Source organism: Thalassophryne amazonica, chromosome 8 (assembly GCF_902500255.1).
Source record: "Thalassophryne amazonica chromosome 8, fThaAma1.1, whole genome shotgun sequence".
In the NCBI taxonomy this organism is placed as follows: domain Eukaryota; kingdom Metazoa; phylum Chordata; class Actinopteri; order Batrachoidiformes; family Batrachoididae; genus Thalassophryne; species Thalassophryne amazonica.
This window is the reverse complement of record NC_047110.1, coordinates 64043470-64062728: the sequence shown is the minus strand read 5'-3', so window position 1 is coordinate 64062728 and position 19259 is coordinate 64043470. Positions and strand designations below refer to the sequence as shown.

The window sequence follows — 19259 nt, the reverse complement described above, 5'->3', positions numbered from 1 at the left end:
ACATCCTTCTCCCTATCCCTTGTCTGTCCTCTGCACATGTCCAAATAATCTCAATCTTGCCTCCTTGACTTTGTCTCCAAACTGTCCTACCTGTGATGTCCCTCTGATATGTTAATTCCTAATCCTGTCCATCTCAGTCACTGCCAAAGAAAGTCGCAGCATCTTCAGTTCCGCCACCTGTCTTCTTGTAAGCATCACTCCCTCTAAGCCGAACAACATACCTGGTCTCATGAGAGTCTTACAAACTTTTCCTTCTCCACCGTGAATACACTCTCTTCTTGACCTCTCAACCACACTCTCCATTACTTTGAATTGTTGACCCCAAGTATTTAAACTCATCTACCTTCACCACCTCTACTATGTGTAACCCGGCTATTCCACTGTGCCCCCTCCCACCATTCACACACATACTCTGTCTTGTTCCGACTGACTTTCATTCCCCTCCTCTCCAGAGTGTCTCTCCACCTCTCCAGGCTCGTCTCAATGTGCTCTCTTCTCTTACTACAGATCACAATGTCACCTGCAAACATCAGAATCTATGGAGACTCCTGTCTGATATTGTCTATCAATCTGTCCATCACCATTGCAAATAAGAAAGGGCTCAGAGCCGATCCTTGATGTAATCTCACCGCCACTTTGAATGCATCAGTCATTCCTACTGCACATCACACAGTCCTTGTTCATGTCCTGCACCACTCTCACATATTTCTCTGGCACTCCAGACATCCTCATACAATATCACAACTCTTCTCTTAGTGCCCTGTCACAAGTTTTCTGTGAATCCACAAACACACAATGCAACTCCTTTTGGTCTTCTCTATACTTCTCCATCAGCACTCTCAGCACAAACATTGCATTTGTACTGTTCTTTGTTTTGGCATAAAACAATACTGCTACTCACATATCTTCTTAATACCTCTTAATACCATGAGAAACAAAATTCTCTCAACTGATGAGACAAACTTTGATCTCTTTGGTATGCATGCCAGGCGTCATGTTTGGAGGAAACCAGGCACCATCCCTACAGTGAAGCATGGTGGTGGCAGCATCAGGCTGTGGGGATGTTTATCAGCAGCAGGAACTAGGAGATTAGTCAGGATTTAGGGAAAGATGAATGCAGCAATGTACAGAGACATCCTGAATGAAAACCTGCTCCAGAGTGCTCTTGACCTCAGACTGGGATGACGGTTCATCTCTCTGCAGGACAATGACCCACAATGACACACAGACAAGATATCACAGGAGTGGCTTCAGGACAACTCTGTGAAGGTCCTCAAGTGGCTCAGCCAGAGCCCAGACCTAAATCTGTTTAATCATCTCTGGGGAGATCTGAGAATGGCTGTGCACTGACGCTCCATTCACTGCACCACACTGCATTTTCCTGAACATCATTTCAACATCACGTCTGCTTGTCTTCCTTCCTCTGTCTAGATGACACACCCAGCCCTTTCCTAGCTGCCTCCCACACCACATCTGTAGTACTTTTCCAGTTGTCACTATAGACCTTCACCTCCATTCAGGACCTATCTCACCTCCTCCCTATTTTTCACACAACGGTCTACCTCCTTCACCTTCCATCATCCTCGGGTCCTTGGAGACCTGACAGTTTTCAATTTCTTTCAGGTTGCATATCCTACATAGAATGCAACCTAACTCTGTACACCTTTCTCCACTTTTATGTTTTTACTATTTTACTTTTACTATTTTATTTTATGTCACCTTTTGCTCCTCCTTTGTCTTAAAATAAGTATTCACAACAGCCATGGCCATCCTTTTTACAAAATCTACCACCATTCCATTCCACATTCCTCTCCTTGATGCCATAACTACACATTACTTCCTCATTATCTGTTTCTTTCACCAAGATGTCCATTGAAGTCCACTCCAACCACCACTCTTTCATGCTTGGATACACTCTATGCTACCTCATTTAACTCACTCCAGAAATCTTTCTTCTTCATCTCTCAACCTACCAGTGGGGCATATGCACTGATGACATTCATCATTACCCCTTCAATTTCAAACTTAGATGTTTGTAACACATGTAACAGATGCAGACTTGTGCTGGGTCAATGAGACACGCCTGATGAGCTGCACACAGTGGGGCATTCCCACATGGATTATGGGAGACAAATAAAAACTCTAACCATGATGCTAAGCACTTAAGTTGCTAACCGTAAATTATGGCAAAATCTGTTGATGTGAACAGTCATACTAATGGTTAACCTAAACATTAATCATGATGCATTCCACCATTTGCTGTTAACCGTTGTCCGCATGAACGTCTGATTTAAACTTCTTTAATACAGCCTATCAAATGCGTCATGCTAAAGTATAAATGTTCGGTATAAACAGCAACACAAGCTAAACGTGGAAATCTGTTCCCTGTCTGAAAACCACTTCTGAGCCACAGGAAAAAAAAACCCTTTAAAATCTGATTAACAATCTGGGGGTCAGTGTACAACACTTGATCCTGAGTAGAACACGCAGGTCCACAGAGGATTCAGTAAATATATAATATATAATAATATAATAATATATAGTATCTAATAGATTCGCCATCCCACCTCCCTGTGCTAACGCACACACACACACACACACACACACACACACACACACACACACACACACACACACACACACACACACACACACACACCACACACACACACACACACACACACACACACACACACCACACACACACACAGAAAAAGAGCTAGAGAGGATAATTTCTGTATAATCGTCACTTCACTGGAAGCCAAAGTCATCTGCAGCTTTAAATCAAGTTTTTGCACTGCTAACCAGTCTACATGGTCTCTCCATCATCTGCGTTCAGAGGGTTTGCTTGAACATTGCCCTGCAAATGGGCTTGTAATCAACCGTCAAATGTGCTACTCCAGCATTTCAGCCCAGTAGTCAGAGGCACAGACATGGTTCTGTGTTGGAAGCAGCATGCTGTGCCTTTAACTAGAAGATGCAGCTGCCTGAACCCATTTTGCATTCACTCCTAACTCCACTCCATTCCACTCCTCCACCCCCCGCCCCCCCCTTCCCATTTCTCAGCTCGAGGTATCATCAGAATGCAGGGCCTGTCTGAGCGACCACACGCAGAGTAATTATTAATAAGAGAAGATGACAAGTGAACAACTCTCCTGAATACTAAGAGAAGACTAAGGAGGAGCGAGATGACCGGTCACCAAAAGCAGCTTACCTGGTGATCATAAACAGGGACTTATGATTTTTACACTCTCAACACAGTTACAGCTAGTGCTGTACTTACTGCGGGGTGCTCATGTTAAGGTTTTGTGGCTGCAGATGGACGTCCACACCAAAATTATCCCAAAGTGCGAAATGTAATTTCACCACTGCAGAGACCCGGCTGCGACCACACCTGTGGTGAAAAACAAACACAGAGAAAATCAGCAACCCAAAACAACTTTGGCTGGACTGTGTTTAATCAGAAAACTATAATGGATGATATACACACTGCTCTGTGAATCAGCAGCTGAGGACCATCACCCCTCTTGCATAGCAAGTATAAAGCAGGATGCAAGCTCTTTGTGCCAGAGGATACGGAGTCATTCATGTCCAAGTGTGACCAGTTAATGCTCACGCCAGCTGCTTCGCAGGAACGTGACAGCACCAGGCAGGAAAGTCACAAACACCTCCTCCCTGCTTTTTCTCTAATTTTTCTCAGTATTGTGCAACTGCAAGTCAACAATGGACAAATTAAGTTTTAGTGGAAAAACTGATCACACGTTTGCTGTGCATAAATTAACATACCTTCAATGTTTACAACAGAAATTCATTTTGGTGGGTGTCCAGCAGTCCAATACATTTCACGGTTATAGTGTTGTGACCATTTTAAAACACTAAGATTTACTAAGATTCCAGATAATGAGTGCTAAATTGCGTGGGCACTCCAAACATTTGTGTCTTGGGATGGAGACAATTTTGCGGGTGATTTACTAAGAGCAAATGTGCAATTGATAGTATGTGGAAACATGAGGTGGACAGCGGTATGTGAATATGGATTTTACCTGTGTTAATGACCGTAAGCCCAAAATGAAATTAAATAAGCCACTTGCAGCTAGGTCCTTTCCTTATGCACGAATTCTGCTGCATAACTGAGTGTATTTGTGTACTGGCAACTTAAAAAGAAAGAAAGAAAGAAAAACAATTTCCATTAATTGATTATGCTGCATTCTGCCGGCGAAATGCACACAGACAAATGTGCACACAGTCCTCTGCCTTCCAATGGCAGAATGCAGCATAATTAGTAACCAGTTTGCAAAGATACCATGGATGGAACACAAATTAAATATCTGACATAGGAAACTGTTATTTTTTTAAATGTTTGTTTTTTTGTTGTAATAGCCAGCGGATGAGAGAGAGATGTTTGATATGTATGTCTCTGTGTGGTCCACCTGTTACGCATGGAAACATTTATTCCTAAAGAAACAAGCGCAAAGTAAAGTTAAATATGCCAGACATTTACAATGAATGATTTGTTTTTTTAAATTCTGTGCAGCCTCTGTGCTGGAACAGCAGCTATTCAAAGCTAACACCAAACTTTCAAATGCACAAAATACAGATGCTATCAGCACATGCTAAATTTCCTTTTGACCTTGACAAATCATGCTGCATGTGCAAACCTGTGATGAGGTATTTGCATGTTCCCTCCCAGAATTTGCGTACTTGGGTGGACAAACCCCAAATTGCATATTCATAAAGGCAAGTGCACTAAATGGACAATATGAGCTATTTTGTGCATTTGATAGAAGCAGTCCTGTGCGCACTGTTAGCAACTCAGCATTCAGGTGTATTTGTGAGTGCCATGGTGTATGTGCATGTTTTTACACATGCAAACTTTTAATAAATGAGGCCCCAAGTCTTTTTCTGAAGCAAATGCTTCATTCAGTGTTTGCAATGTTTCAAAACCCTGAATCTGTTTAATTTAATTAAAGTGTTTCATATAAGAGTTTTTTTCTGAAGTAATTTCTGCTTTGGGTCTTTCAAACATGCAAATCATTTATCAAAGTGTGGATTCTACACTGGTATATGTCAGCAATGTAGTGTTTCAAGCATTTCAAATTTACAAATCAATAAATAAACGTCTAAAGCAATGCTGTCCTATTTAGTGTGTTGAACATTGCAAAACACTCCCTGCATCCAAATAATTAGTGTGTGCTTACTCTTGGTTAGTACATACATACTACCCAAACATTACTGTAGTAGATACTGGAAGTAAGGGAGCAAGGAGTAAGAATATGATTCTGACACATTACACCACCGCCACCATGTGCCATCGTGTGTCATATTCAATGGTATACTTTTTTAAATGGCTCCTGATGTGTACTCATACAAAGCCCTGGCTCCTTGGATGCTGCTATCATTTTCACAGCCCAATCTCACACTTTTTATTTGAGTGACATTTTCGTGATGCGGTTTTTTATTTTACTATTTCTAAAATTATCCCTTCTCCTAACTCTAACAATATGCATAATGTAAGTGTCTCCCTTCCTCTAAGCCTAACCATAACCCCCACCAGAGTTACCACGCATTTTGTGCCCCCGTCACGAAATGATTTTGTGCCCCAGCGTTTTTTGTGATGGTATATATTAACCACAGATTAAGTACATCATCTTCTTTGACAAGTAGTTCTTTGATTAACAGAGCCCAGCTGCATCACTGGAGAATGTAGTTTAGATTTGTGTAGTGTAGCACACTATTCAACTGCTACTAAATGCTTCTTTAGTATTTATATAACACCTGAATAGATCCTTGTCATTTGATTGGTGGTTTGTATGTCATGTGATATGGATCATTTGTATTATTGTGCTCCACTGACTATGCAAATTTGGTTCAATATGTTTTGTACCATTGCACGGCGCCACCACCGCACACGCTCACACTAGTGGTGACAGCGCTTAGCTTAAAAACAAACATAGTGAGGGTTGTTTTATTAACTGTGCTCATTCTTCTAACATAAAATAAACAAACTGATTACACTGTAAGCCATCTGGAGGCATTTGGAGTATTCGCTGGGATGTCTCTACCTGAAGTACAATTGCTGTCGGATTAAGAGCTCTATAATTTTCTGTCACAATTTTTCGCTGGACTGAGGAAAACAGACAGCAGTCTGTACACGAAGAAGTGAGTACACAGCATCGGGTATGGACTACATTGTCAGGATTGTTAGGCTTTATATAAAACAAATAATGAATGTTTTTTTCAAAGAATATTTAATTCAGTCAAAGATGGAACATTCCATCTTTCATCTCATTAAATATTCTTACCATTGCACTCATGAACATTCCTTATTTGTATACTGTGACATACTATACACTGTATATATACACTATAGCACTGTTCTATCTCGCCGATGCTCAAGGTGCTTTATAAAGATACTTCACATTTACCTCCCCACCTGTTTTTACAGCTGGGTGGACTGAGACAATGTAAATTAAGTGTCTTGCCCAAGGACAAAGGCAGCATGAGCAAGATTCATACCCAGGTCTACATATTGGCAGGCCAGCTCCTTATCCACTAAGTAACCTGCTCCACTGCTATATTGCAAGCAAGCTTGAGTATTTTGGCTGCAGCATTTTCAACTGGAGAGCCCTAATGCTGGACTGCGGTAAACCAGAAAATAGAACATTGCAGTAGTCCAATCTAGAAGAGATAAACACATGGATGAGGGTCTCAGCATCAGCCACAGACAGGATGGGACGAATCTTTGCTTTATTTCGCAGGTGGAAGAAAGCAGTCCTGGTAATATTTCTAATGTGGACGTGAAAGGACAATGTAGGATCAAAAATTACCCCAAGGTTCCTCACTTTGTCAGTGCGATGTATGACACATGTCTAGGTTAAGCGTTAACTGGTCAACTTGATGCTGATGTCTCACTAGACCAAGAACCATCATTTCAGTCTTATCAGAGTTTAAAAGTAGGAAGTTTCTAGACATCGAACTTCTCACTGATGCAAGGGAATCTTCTAAGGATTTTATGTGAATGAGATTACCAGCAGTTATCGGCATGTATAACTGAGTATCATCAGCATAGCGGTGAAAGGTAATCCCAAAAGGCAGCAATATGTGCCCAAGGAGTGCTATATAAAGGGAGAAAAGCAGGGAGCCTAAGACAGACCCCTGTGGAACCCCAAATTTCATGTCACTAAGGTTAGAGGAAGTGTTACTGTACAAAACACAGTAAGAACGACTGGTCATATTTTCAGCTATTTCGAACACTGAACCATTTTTCTATTGTTTCATTAACTAACATTTTAAAACAGTGACTTGTTTTGTGAAACAATTGCTTCAGAAGATTTTTCAGTCATTTTTAAACTGTGAATTATTTACTCAACTGAAAAATCTGTAATGGGCACAACATGTCACTTTTGTAGTTTTGAAACAGAAAACTGTGTTCTGAATCACTTTTTTTAATTTAGTGTTTTGAACATTCAGTAATTTTTCTGAAGAAAGTGCTTAGTTTTCTAGACATTTGAAATGTTCAACAGGCCTCAGTTTTTGCCACTGTGCCCAATCTGGAAGAACTGTAAATTTGAATCCCACTACCCACAGCCCTCAGTCGGTCTTTGGCTGACACAGTCATCTGTGATCCAGGTGCAGAAAAAAGCTTGTGTTGTGTGAAGAATCAGCAATGAAGCACAGCACTGCTTTTTCCTGAGAAAATAAATCAGGTGAAGTCATTCAAGTGCAGTAGCCTAAAAATGTGATCTTTAATATATTTTCAGGAAAATGTACCCACAGCAGCACTGGCTGATTATTTTAATTTTGTAGACTTTATTTTATCAAACGAATATAAAGCCCAGGAAGACCACCTCAGCATCATGTGCATTAGTGCTATCCAGGGTTGGGACCAGGAAGCAGAGTTGTAGTCTTACACACCTCTCTGCAGCTTCTCTCCCCCTGCCATTCCCTCATTACCCCATCGCTGTAGAGACGGTGCCTGCTCCCAGACTACCAATAACCAGCAAAAATCTATTTAAGCATAAAATTCAAAAGAAAAAATAATATAGCACCTTCAACTGCACCACAGACTAAAACAGTTAAATGTGGTCTGTTAAACATTAGGTCTCTCTCTTCTAAGTCCCTGTTAGTAAATTATATAATAATTGATCAACATATTGATTTATTCTGCCTTACAGAAACCTGGTTACAGCAGGATGAATATGTTAGTTTAAATGAGTCAACACCCCCGAGTCACACTAACTGTCAGAATGCTCGTAGCATGGGCCGGGGCGGAGGATTAGCAGCAATCTTCCATTCCAGCTTATTAATTAATCAAAAACCCAGACAGAGCTTTAATTCATTTGAAGCTTGTCTCTTAGTCTTGTCCATCCAAATTGGAAGTCCCAAAAACCAGTTTTATTTGTTATTATCTATCGTCCACCTGGTCATTACTGTGAGTTTCTCTGTGAATTTTCAGACCTTTTGTCTGACTTAGTGCTTAGCTCAGATAAGATAATTATAGTGGGCGATTTTAACATCCACACAGATGCTGAGAATGACAGCCTCAACACTGCATTTAATCTATTATTAGACTCTATTGGCTTTGCTCAAAAAGTAAATGAGTCCACCCACCACTTTAATCATATCTTAGATCTTGTTCTGACTTATGGTATGGAAATAGAAGACTTAACAGTATTCCCTGAAAACTTCCCTTCTGTCTGATCATTTCTTAATAACATTTACATTTACTCTGATGGACTACCCAGCAGTGGGAAATAAGTTTCATTACACTAGAAGTCTTTCAGAAGGCGCTGTAACTAGGTTTAAGGATATGATTCCTTCTTTATGTTCTCTAATGCCATATACCAACACAGTGCAGAGTAGCTACCTAAACTCTGTAAGGGAGATAGAGTATCTCGTCAATAGTTTTACATCCTCATTGAAGACAACTTTGGATGCTGTAGCTCCTCTGAAAAAGAGAGCTTTAAATCAGAAGTGTCTGACTCCGTGGTATAACTCACAAACTCGTAGCTTAAAGCAGATAACCCGTAAGTTGGAGAGGAAATGGCGTCTCACTAATTTAGAAGATCTTCACTTAGCCTGGAAAAAGAGTCTGTTGCTCTATAAAAAAAAGCCCTCCGTAAAGCTAGGACATCTTTCTACTCATCACTAATTGAAGAAAATAAGAACAACCCCAGGTTTCTTTTCAGCACTGTAGCCAGGCTGACAAAGAGTCAGAGCTCTATTGAGCTGAGTATTCCATTAACTTTAACTAGTAATGACTTCATGACTTTCTTTGCGAACAAAATTTTAACTATTAGAGAAAAAATTACTCATAACCATCCCAAAGACGTATCGTTATCTTTGGCTGCTTTCAGTGATGCCGGTATTTGGTTAGACTCTTTCTCTCCGATTGTTCTGTCTGAGTTATTTTCATTAGTTACTTCATCCAAACCATCAACATGTTTATTAGACCCCATTCCTACCAGGCTGCTCAGGAAGCCCTACCATTATTTAATGCTTCGATCTTAAATATGATCAATCTATCTTTGTTAGTTGGCTATGTACCACAGGCTTTTAAGGTGGCAGTAATTAAACCATTACTTAAAAAGCCATCACTTGACCCAGCTATCTTAGCTAATTATAGGCCAATCTCCAACCTTCCTTTTCTCTCAAAATTCTTGAAAGGGTAGTTGTAAAACAGCTAACTGATCATCTGCAGAGGAATGGTCTATTTGAAGAGTTTCAGTCAGGTTTTAGAATTCATCATAGTACAGAAACAGCATTAGTGAAGGTTACAAATGATCTTCTTATGGCCTCGGACAGTGGACTCATCTCTGTGCTTGTTCTGTTAGACCTCAGTGCTGCTTTTGATACTGTTGACCATAAAATTTTATTACAGAGATTAGAGCATGCCATAGGTATTAAAGGCACTGCGCTGCGGTGGTTTGAATCATATTTGTCTAATAGATTACAATTTGTTCATGTAAATGGGGAATCTTCTTCACAGACTAAGTTAATTATGGAGTTCCACAAGGTTCTGTGCTAGGACCAATTTATTCACTTTATACATGCTTCCCTTAGGCAGTATTATTAGATGGTATTGCTTAAATTTTCATTGTTACGCAGATGATACCCAGCTTTATCTATCCATGAAGCCAGAGGACACACACCAATTAGCTAAACTGCAGGATTGTCTTACAGACATAAAGACATGGATGACCTCTAATTTCCTGCTTTTAAACTCAGATAAAACTGAAGTTACTGTACTTGGCCCCACAAATCTTAGAAACATGGTGTCTAACCAGATCCTTACTCTGGATGGCATTACCCTAACCTCTAGTAATACTGTGAGAAATCTTGGAGTCATTTTTGATCAGGATATGTCATTCAAAGCGTATATTAAACAAATATGTAGGACTGCTTTTTTGTATTTACGCAATATCTCTAAAATCAGAAAGGTCTTGTCTCAGAGTGATGCTGAAAAACTAATTCATGCATTTATTTCCTCTAGGCTGGACTATTGTAATTCATTATTATCAGGTTGTCCTAAAAGTTCCCTAAAAAGCCTTCAGTTAATTCAAAATGCTGCAGCTAGAGTACTGACGGAGACTAGAAGGAGAGAGCATATCTCACCCATATTGGCCTCTCTTCATTGGCTTCCTGTTAATTCTAGAATAGAATTTAAAATTCTTCTTCTTACTTATAAGGTTTTGAATAATCAGGTCCCATCTTATCTTAGGGACCTCGTAGTACCATATCACCCCAATAGAGCGCTTCGCTCTCAGACTGCAGGCTTACTTGTAGTTCCTAGGGTTTGTAAGAGTGGAATGGGAGGCAGAGCCTTCAGCTTTCAGGCTCCTCTCCTGTGGAACCAGCTCCCAATTCAGATCAGGGAGACAGACACCCTCTCTACTTTTAAGATTAGGCTTAAAACTTCCTTTTTGCTAAAGCTTATAGTTAGGGCTGGATCAGGTGACCCTGAACCATCCCTTAGTTATGCTGCTATAGACGTAGACTGCTGGGGGGTTCCCATGATGCACTGTTTCTTTCTCTTTTTGCTCTGTATGCACCACTCTGCATTTAATCATTACTGATCGATCTCTGCTCCCCTCCACAGCATGTCTTTTTCCTGGTTCTCTCCCTCAGCCCCAACCAGTCCCAGCAGAAGACTGCCCCTCCCTGAGCCTGGTTCTGCTGGAGGTTTCTTCCTGTTAAAAGGGAGTTTTTCCTTCCCACTGTAGCCAAGTGCTTGCTCACAGGGGGTCGTTTTGACCGTTGGGGTTTTACATAATTATTGTATGGCCTTGCCTTACAATATAAAGCGCCTGGGGCAACTGTTTGTTGTGATTTGGCGCTATATAAAAAATTGATTGATTGATTGATTCTGTTGATCTTAACCATAAAGGCATTTGAAGCCCAGGTTCTTTTTAACTGGAGGTAGTATTTCTACATTCGAGCATCACGAAGATTAGCTTTCAGGATCTTGAGTTGCCAGATATGACTGCTGCAAGCGCTTTATAAGAAACGTTTGTCTAAGTAGAGAGAAATTCTTACAGTTTAGTTTCATGCATCAGCACCATTAAGTCCCATATTCCTCATTTAACATAATCAAGATGGATTCGCAACAACTTCCCAGTTATGGTCCTGAAAGGCGGGCAGGCTTTGGCAACAATCTGATTCAAATCAACAGAACACCAACCTTTTGTTTTTCCGGTTCTACATTGTGTAAAGAGCGGTCGTGACTCCTTTGCCTTGGCACTGATGATAATGAGAATAATGATGACGATGATCAGGATGTTGCTGTGTGCAGGCTGCGATTGTCCTCAATAATGCGTTGGCCAAGCAGCTGTATCGACACTCAGAAGACAGCGCACGACGGCAGCGCCTCCTCCGGAGCCACAGCACCATCGTTTAGTGGTCTCCGAGTCAGCGGAGAGCGGCGGCGCGGCGCTTCACCTCAGCGAGCGGGAGCTGTCCAGGTGCTGAAAACGGGATTCCAGCAGCAGCTGCGGCTCCTGCAGGAGGTGTGACGATCTGCGCCGTCAACACGGACAACGACACGCTGCATTCAGAACAGCCACACACGCATCACAACAACAACAACAACAATAATACTAATAAAAATAAAGCCTAAATATAGCTCATGCTGAGCCCCGAAAACCCCGCACGCCCTTCTTTGTGTGGCACCCTCTGCAAACGTCGACGAAGAAAATCAACTATCGCTTCACTTCATCTCTTGAGCTTCAGAGTTCCTCGCGATAACAACCCACCAAAATAAATAAATAAATAAATAAAAGTATGTCAGTGTCTTCGGCGTACGTGCACAAATGATTCGATTCCATAAAATGACACTACGAGCTACAGCACTATGCCTCACACTTTATTATTAATAATTAGACCTACAATACAATTTCAATTATTGAATCACTTCTGATAAAAAAGAATGAATGAATAACATTTATTTATTTATTAAGGAAACAAATTAACCTCGTTTCAAATAAAACAAATAGTCCCATCTGTACTGCCCTATAAATACAGATTGAGGTCAATTCTATAGAATCCAATCAAGTCCACAGTGTGAACTGGGTACGATTCTACATTTCTTATCACAGCCAAATGCTGGTAACGTTTACAAATGGACTGAGACGATGAAGATGAAGTATCTTGCACAAAGACAAGTACCCTGAAACACAAAATGCTAATCAAACTCCTGGAAAATACATGCAGATAATAAAAAGTACTCATACAATACAAACCAATTTCCTGATACACTCATTAATCAGAAAAACAGGATGATATGAAAAATGCAAATAAAAGAAACCCACAGTGATTCTTGGATGTACTTCTGTTTCGTTGTAGACACTCAAGATATTTCATGCTTTGTATCGTCCACCTCATTTCATTTGGTAATATTTTCAACATCATTTGTTATAATTTCTTTGAGATAAATAAAGTTGATCTTATTGTTTCTTCGTTATGTTCTTATTCTTCCTTCTTTATGTTCTCCAATGCCATATACCAACACAGGGCAGAGTAGCTACCTAAACTCTGTAAGTGAGATAGATTATCTCGTCAATAGTTTTATAATCCTCATTGAGCACAAATTTGGATGCTGTAGCTCCTCTGAAAAAGAGAGCCTTAAATCAGAAGTGCCTGACCTCCATGGTATAACTCACAAACTCGCAGCTTAAAGCAGATAACCATAGTTGGAGAGGAAATGGTGTCTCACTAATTTAGAAGATCTTCACTTAGCCTGGAAAAAGAGTCTGTTGCTCTATAAAAAAGCCCTCTGTAAAGCTAGGACATCTTACTACTCATAACTAATTGAAGAAAATAAAAACAACCCCGGGTTTCTTTTCAGCACTGTAGCCAGGCTGACAAAGAGTCAGGGCTCTATTGAGCCGAGGATTCCTTTAACTTTAACTAGTAATGACTTCATGACTTTCTTTGCTAATAAAATTTTAACTATTAGAGAAAAAATTACTCATAACCATCCCAAAGAACATAGCGTTCTCTTTGGCTGCTTTCAAGTGATCCGGTATTTGGTTAGACTCTTTCTCTCCGATTGTTCTGAGTTAGTTTCGTTAGTTACCTTCCTCCAACCATCAACATGTCTATTAGACCCATTCCTACCAGGCTGCTCAAGGAAGCCCTACCATTATTAATGCTTCGTCTTAAATATGATCAATCTATCTTTGTTAGTTGGCTATGTACCACAGGCTTTTAAGGTGGCAGTAATTAAACCATTACTTAAAAAGCCATCACTTGACCCAGCTATCTTAGCTAATTATAGGCCAATCTCCAACCTTCCTTTTCTCTCCAAAATTCTTGAAAGGGTAGTTGTAAAACAGCTAACTGATCATCTGCAGAGGAATGGTCTATTTGAAGAGTTTCAGTCAGGGTTTAGAATTCATCATAGTACAGAAGTACAGAAACAGCATTAGTGAAGGTTACAAATGATCTTCTTATGGCCTCAGACAGTGGAGTCATCTCTGTGCTTGTTCTGTTAGACCTCAGTGCTGCTTTTGATACTGTTGACCATAAAATTTTATTACAGAGATTAGAGCATGCCATAGGTATTAAAGGCACTGTGCTGCGGTGGTTTGAATCATATTATCTAATAGATTACAATTTGTTCATGTAAATGGGGAATCTTCTTACAGACTAAGGTTAATTATGGAGTTCCACAAGGTTCTGTGCTAGGACCAATTTTATTCACTTTATACATGCTTCCCTTAGTAGTATTATCAGACAGCATTGCTTAAATTTCATTGTTACACAGATGATACCCAGCTTTATCTATCCATGAAGCCAGAGGGACACACACCAATTAGCTAAACTGCAGGATTGTCTTACAGACATAAGACATGATGACCTCTAATTTTCCTGCTTTTAACTCAGATAAAACCGAAGTTATTGTACTTGGCCCCACAAATCTTAGAAACATGGTGTCTAACCAGATCATTCTCTGGTGTCATTACCCTGACCTCTAGTAACGCCTTGGGGCAACTGTTGTTGTGATTGGCACTATATAAATAAATGGATTTTGATTTGATTTATTCTTATATACATGATTTTTGGTTCTAAATTGCCATGATGCATTTAAAATGTTAAGTTTAACACACAGACATACACATTTACATCGGATCAACAACTCCTTAAAGCAAATACTTAATTAGCTAATCACAGAGCAGTCAACTCATTTATGCTGGCAGGGTCAATAAGATATGTATTAAAATTGGGGAAGAAAGGTGAATTAGGGGTCTCTATACTTTGATTATGACTCAGTTGTTGGCACTGGACAGTACAGTTTGAGTATTTAAGAAGCTTCTGATATTCTATGATTTTCATCTACAGTGCATCCGGAAAGTATTCACAGCACTTCACTTTTCCCACATATATTATGTTACAGCCTTATTCTAAAATGGAGTAAATTCATTTTTCTCCCTCAAAATTCAACAAATCACAATGTACATAATATTCACACCCTTTGCTCATACTTGTGTTGATGCACCTTTCACAGCAATTACAGCCTCAAGTCTTCTGAATATGATACACAAGCTTGTGCACCTATTTTGGGGGAGTTTTTCCCCATTCTTCTTCAGCATCTCTCAAGCTCCATCAGGTTGGATGGGGAGCGTCGGAGCACAGCCATTCTCAGATCTCTCCAGAGATGATTAAACAGATTCAGGTCTGCGCTCTGGCTGAGCCACTCGAGGACATTCACAGAGTTGTCCTGAAGCCACTCCTTTGATATATTGGCTGTGTGTCATTGTGGGTCATTGTCCTGCAGAAAGATGAACCGTCACCCCAGTCTGAGGTCAAGAGCACTCTGGAGCAGGTTTTAATTCAGGATGTCTCTGTACATTGCTGCATTCAAATCAAATCAAATCAGATCAGTTTTATTTATATAGCACCAAATCACAACAAACAGTTGCCCCAAGGCGTTTTATATTGTAAGGCAAAGCCATACAATAATTACGGAAAAACCCCAACGGTCAAAATGACCCCCTGTGAGCAAGCACTTGGCGACAGTGGGAAGGAAAAACTCCCTTTTAACAGGAAGAAACCTCCAGCAGAACCAGGCTCAGGGAGGGGCAGTCTTCTGCTGGGACTGGTTGGGGCTGAGGGAGAGAATCAGGAAAAAGACATGCTGTGGAGGGGAGCAGAGATCAATCACTAATGATTAAATGCAGAGTGGTGCATACAGAGCAAAAAGAGAAAGAAACACACAGTGTATCATGGGAACCCCCCAGCAGTCTAAGTCTATAGCAGCATAACTAAGGGATGGTTCAGGGTCACCTGATCCAGCCCTATCTATAAGCTTTAGCAAAAAGGAAAGTTTTAAGCCTAATCTTAAAAGTAGAGAGGGTGTCTGTCTCCCTGATCCGAATTGGGAGCTGTTCCAGAGGAGAGGAGCCTGAAAGCTGAAGGCTCTGCCTCCCATTCTACTCTTAAAACCCTAGGAACTACAAGTAAGCCTGCAGTCTGAGAGCGAAGCGCTCTGTTGGGGTGATATGGTACTATGAGGTCCCTAAGACAAGATGGGACCTGATTATTCAAAACCTTATAAGTAAGAAGAAGAATTTTAAATTCTATTCTAGAATTAACAGGAAGCCAATGAAGAGAAGCCAATATGGGTGAAATATGCTCTCTCCTTCTAGTCCCTGTCAGTACTCTAGCTGCAGCATTTTGAATTAACTGAAGGCTTTTCAGGGAACTTTTAGGACAACCTGATAATAATGAATTACAATAGTCCAGCCTAGAGGAAATAAATGCATGAATTACTTTTTCAGCATCACTCTGAGACAAGACCTTTCTAATTTTAGAGATATTGTGCAAATGCAAAAAAGCAGTCCTACATATTTGTTTAATATGCGCATTGAATGACATATCCTGATCAAAAATGACTCCAAGATTTCTCACAGTATTACTAGAGGTCAGGGTAATGCCATCCAGAGTAAGGATCTGGTTAGACACCATGTTTCTAAGATTTGTGGGGCCAAGTACAATAACTCAGTTTTATCAGAGTTTAAAAGCAGGAAATTAGAGGTCATCCATGTCTTTATGTCTGTAAGACAATCCTGCAGTTTAGCTAATTGGTGTGTGTCCTCTGGCTTCATGGATAGATTAAGCTGGGTATCATCTGTGTAACAATGAAAATTTAAGCAATGCTGTCTGATAATACTGCCTAAGGGAAGCATGTATAAAGTGAATAAAATTGGTCCTAGCACAGAACCTTGTGGAACTCCATAATTAACCTTAGTCTGTAAAGAAGATTCCCCATTTACATGAACAAATTGTAATCTATTAGATAAATATGATTCAAACCACCGCAGCACAGTGCCTTTAATACCTATGGCATGCTCTAATCTCTGTAATAAAATTTTATGGTCAACAGTATCAAAAGCAGCACTGAGGTCTAACAGAACAAGCACAGAGATGAGTCCACTGTCTGAGGCCATAAGAAGATCATTTGTAACCTTCACTTATGCTGTTTCTGTACTATGATGAATTCTAAACCCTGACTGAAACTCTTCAAATAGACCATTCCTCTGCAGATGATCAGTTAGCTGTTTTACAACTACCCTTTCAAGAATTTTTGAGAGAAAAGGAAGGTTGGAGATTGGCCTATAATTAGCTAAGATAGCTGGGTCAAGTGATGGCTTTTTAAGTAATGGTTTAATTACTGCCACCTTAAAAGCCTGTGGTACATAGCCAACTAATAAAGATAGATTGATCATATTTAAGAACAAAGCATTAATTAATGGTAGGGCTTCCTTGAGCAGCCTGGTAGGAATGGGGTCTAATAGACATGTTGATGGTTTGGAGGAAGTAACTAATGAAAATAACTCAGACAGAACAATCGGAGAGAAAGAGTCTAACCAAATACCGGCATCACTGAAAGCAGCCAAGAGAACGATATGTCTTTGGGATGGTTATGAGTAATTTTTTCTCTAACAGTTAAAATTTTATTAGCAAAGAAAGTCATGAAGTCATTACTAGTTAAAGTTAAAGGAATACTCGGCTCAATAGAGCTCTAACTCTTTGTCAGCCTGGCTACAGTGCTGAAAAGAAACCTGGGGTTGTTCTTATTTTCTTCAATTAGTGATGAGTAGTAAGATGTCCTAGCTTTACGGAGGGCTTCTTTATAGAGCAACAGACTCTTTTTCCAGGCTAAGTGAAGATCTTCTAAATTAGTGAGACGCCATTTCCTCTCCAACTTATGGGTTATCTGCTTTAAGCTGCGAGTTTGTGAGTTATACCACGGAGTCAGGCGCTTCTGATTTAAGGCTCTCTTTTTCAGAGGAGCTACAGCATCCAAAGTTGTCCTCAAAGAGGATATAAAACTATTGACGAGATAATCTATCTCACTCACAGAGTTTAGGTAGCTACTCTGCCCTGTGTTGGTATATGGCATTGGAGAACATAAAGAAGGAATCATATCCTTAAACCTAGTTACAGCGCTTTCTGAAAGACTTCTACTGTAATGAAACTTATTCCCCACTGCTGGGTAGTCCATCAGAGTAAATGTAAATGTTATTAAGAAATGATCAGACAGAAGGGGTTTTTCAGGGATACTGTTAAGTCTTCAATTTCCATACCATAAATCAGAACAAGATCTAAGGTGTAATTAAAGTGGTGGGTGGACTCAGTTACATTTTGAGCAAAGCCAATCGAGTCTAACAATAGATTAAATGCAATGTTGAGGCTGTCATTCTCAGCATCTATGGGAATGTTACAATCGCCCACTATAATTATCTTATCTGAGCTAAGCACTGAGTCAGACAAAAGGTCCGAAAATTCACAGAGAAACTCACAGTAACGACCAGATTGACGATAGATAACAACAAATAAAACTGGTTTTGGGACTTCCCAATTTGGGATGGACAAGACTAAGAGTCAAGCTTTCAAATGAATTAAAGCTCTGTCTGGGTTTTTGATTAATTAATAAGCTGGAGTGGAAGATTGCTGCTAATCCTCCGCCTCGGCCCGTGCTACGAGCGTTCTGACAGTTAGTGTGACTCGGGGGTGTTGACTCATTTAAACTAACATATTCATCCTGCTGTAACCAGGTTTCTGTAAGGCAGAATAAATCAATATGTTGATCAATTATTATATCATTTACTAACAGGGACTTAGAAGAGAGCATTCATCTTTCCCTCAATCCTGACTAGTCTCCCAGTTCCTGCTGCTGAAAAACATCCCACCACCATGCTTCACTGTATGGATGGTGCCTGGTTTCCTCCGGCATTCACACCAAAGAGTTCAATCTTTGTGTCATTGGAGCAGAAAATTTTGTTTCTCATGGTCTGAGAGTCCTTCAGGTACTTTTTGGCAAACTCCAGGTGGGCTGCCATGTGCCTTTTACTAAGGAGTGGCTTCAGTCTGGTCACTCTACCACACAGGCCTGATTGGTGGATTGCTGCAGAGATGGTTGTCCTTCTGGAAGGTTCTCCTCTCTTCACAGAGGAATGCTGGAGCTCTGATAGAGCGACCATCGGGTTGTTGGTCATCTCCCTGACTAAGCCCCTTCGCCCCCGATCGCTCAGTTTAGACGGGTGGCCAGCTTTAGGAAGACTCCTGGTGGATCTGAACTTCTTACATTTACGGATGATGGAGGGCACTGTGCTTATTGGGATCTTCCAAGCAGCAGAAATGCTTCTGTGCCCTTCCCCAGATTGTCTCAGAGGTCTACAGACAATTCCTTTGACTTCATGCGTGGTTTGTGCTCTGACATGAACTGTCAACTGTGGGACCATATTTGTAGACAGGTG

At 40.4% G+C, this 19259-nt stretch overlaps 1 protein-coding gene across 1 annotated transcript in view; it reads right to left on the bottom strand.

The window, feature by feature from the left end:
• Positions 1-12255, bottom strand: part of tmem266 (transmembrane protein 266) — a 92384-nt gene extending 80129 nt beyond the window's left edge. The window contains exons 1-3 of the mRNA XM_034176500.1: positions 12169-12255; positions 11681-11987; positions 3284-3394 (exon numbers count right to left, since the gene is read on the bottom strand). Of these exons, the coding sequence (XP_034032391.1) occupies positions 3284-3297 (14 nt within the window). The 5' untranslated portion in view covers positions 3298-3394; positions 11681-11987; positions 12169-12255. The remainder of the gene's footprint in view (positions 1-3283; positions 3395-11680; positions 11988-12168) is intronic.
• Between the last annotated feature and the right edge of the window lie 7004 nt (positions 12256-19259).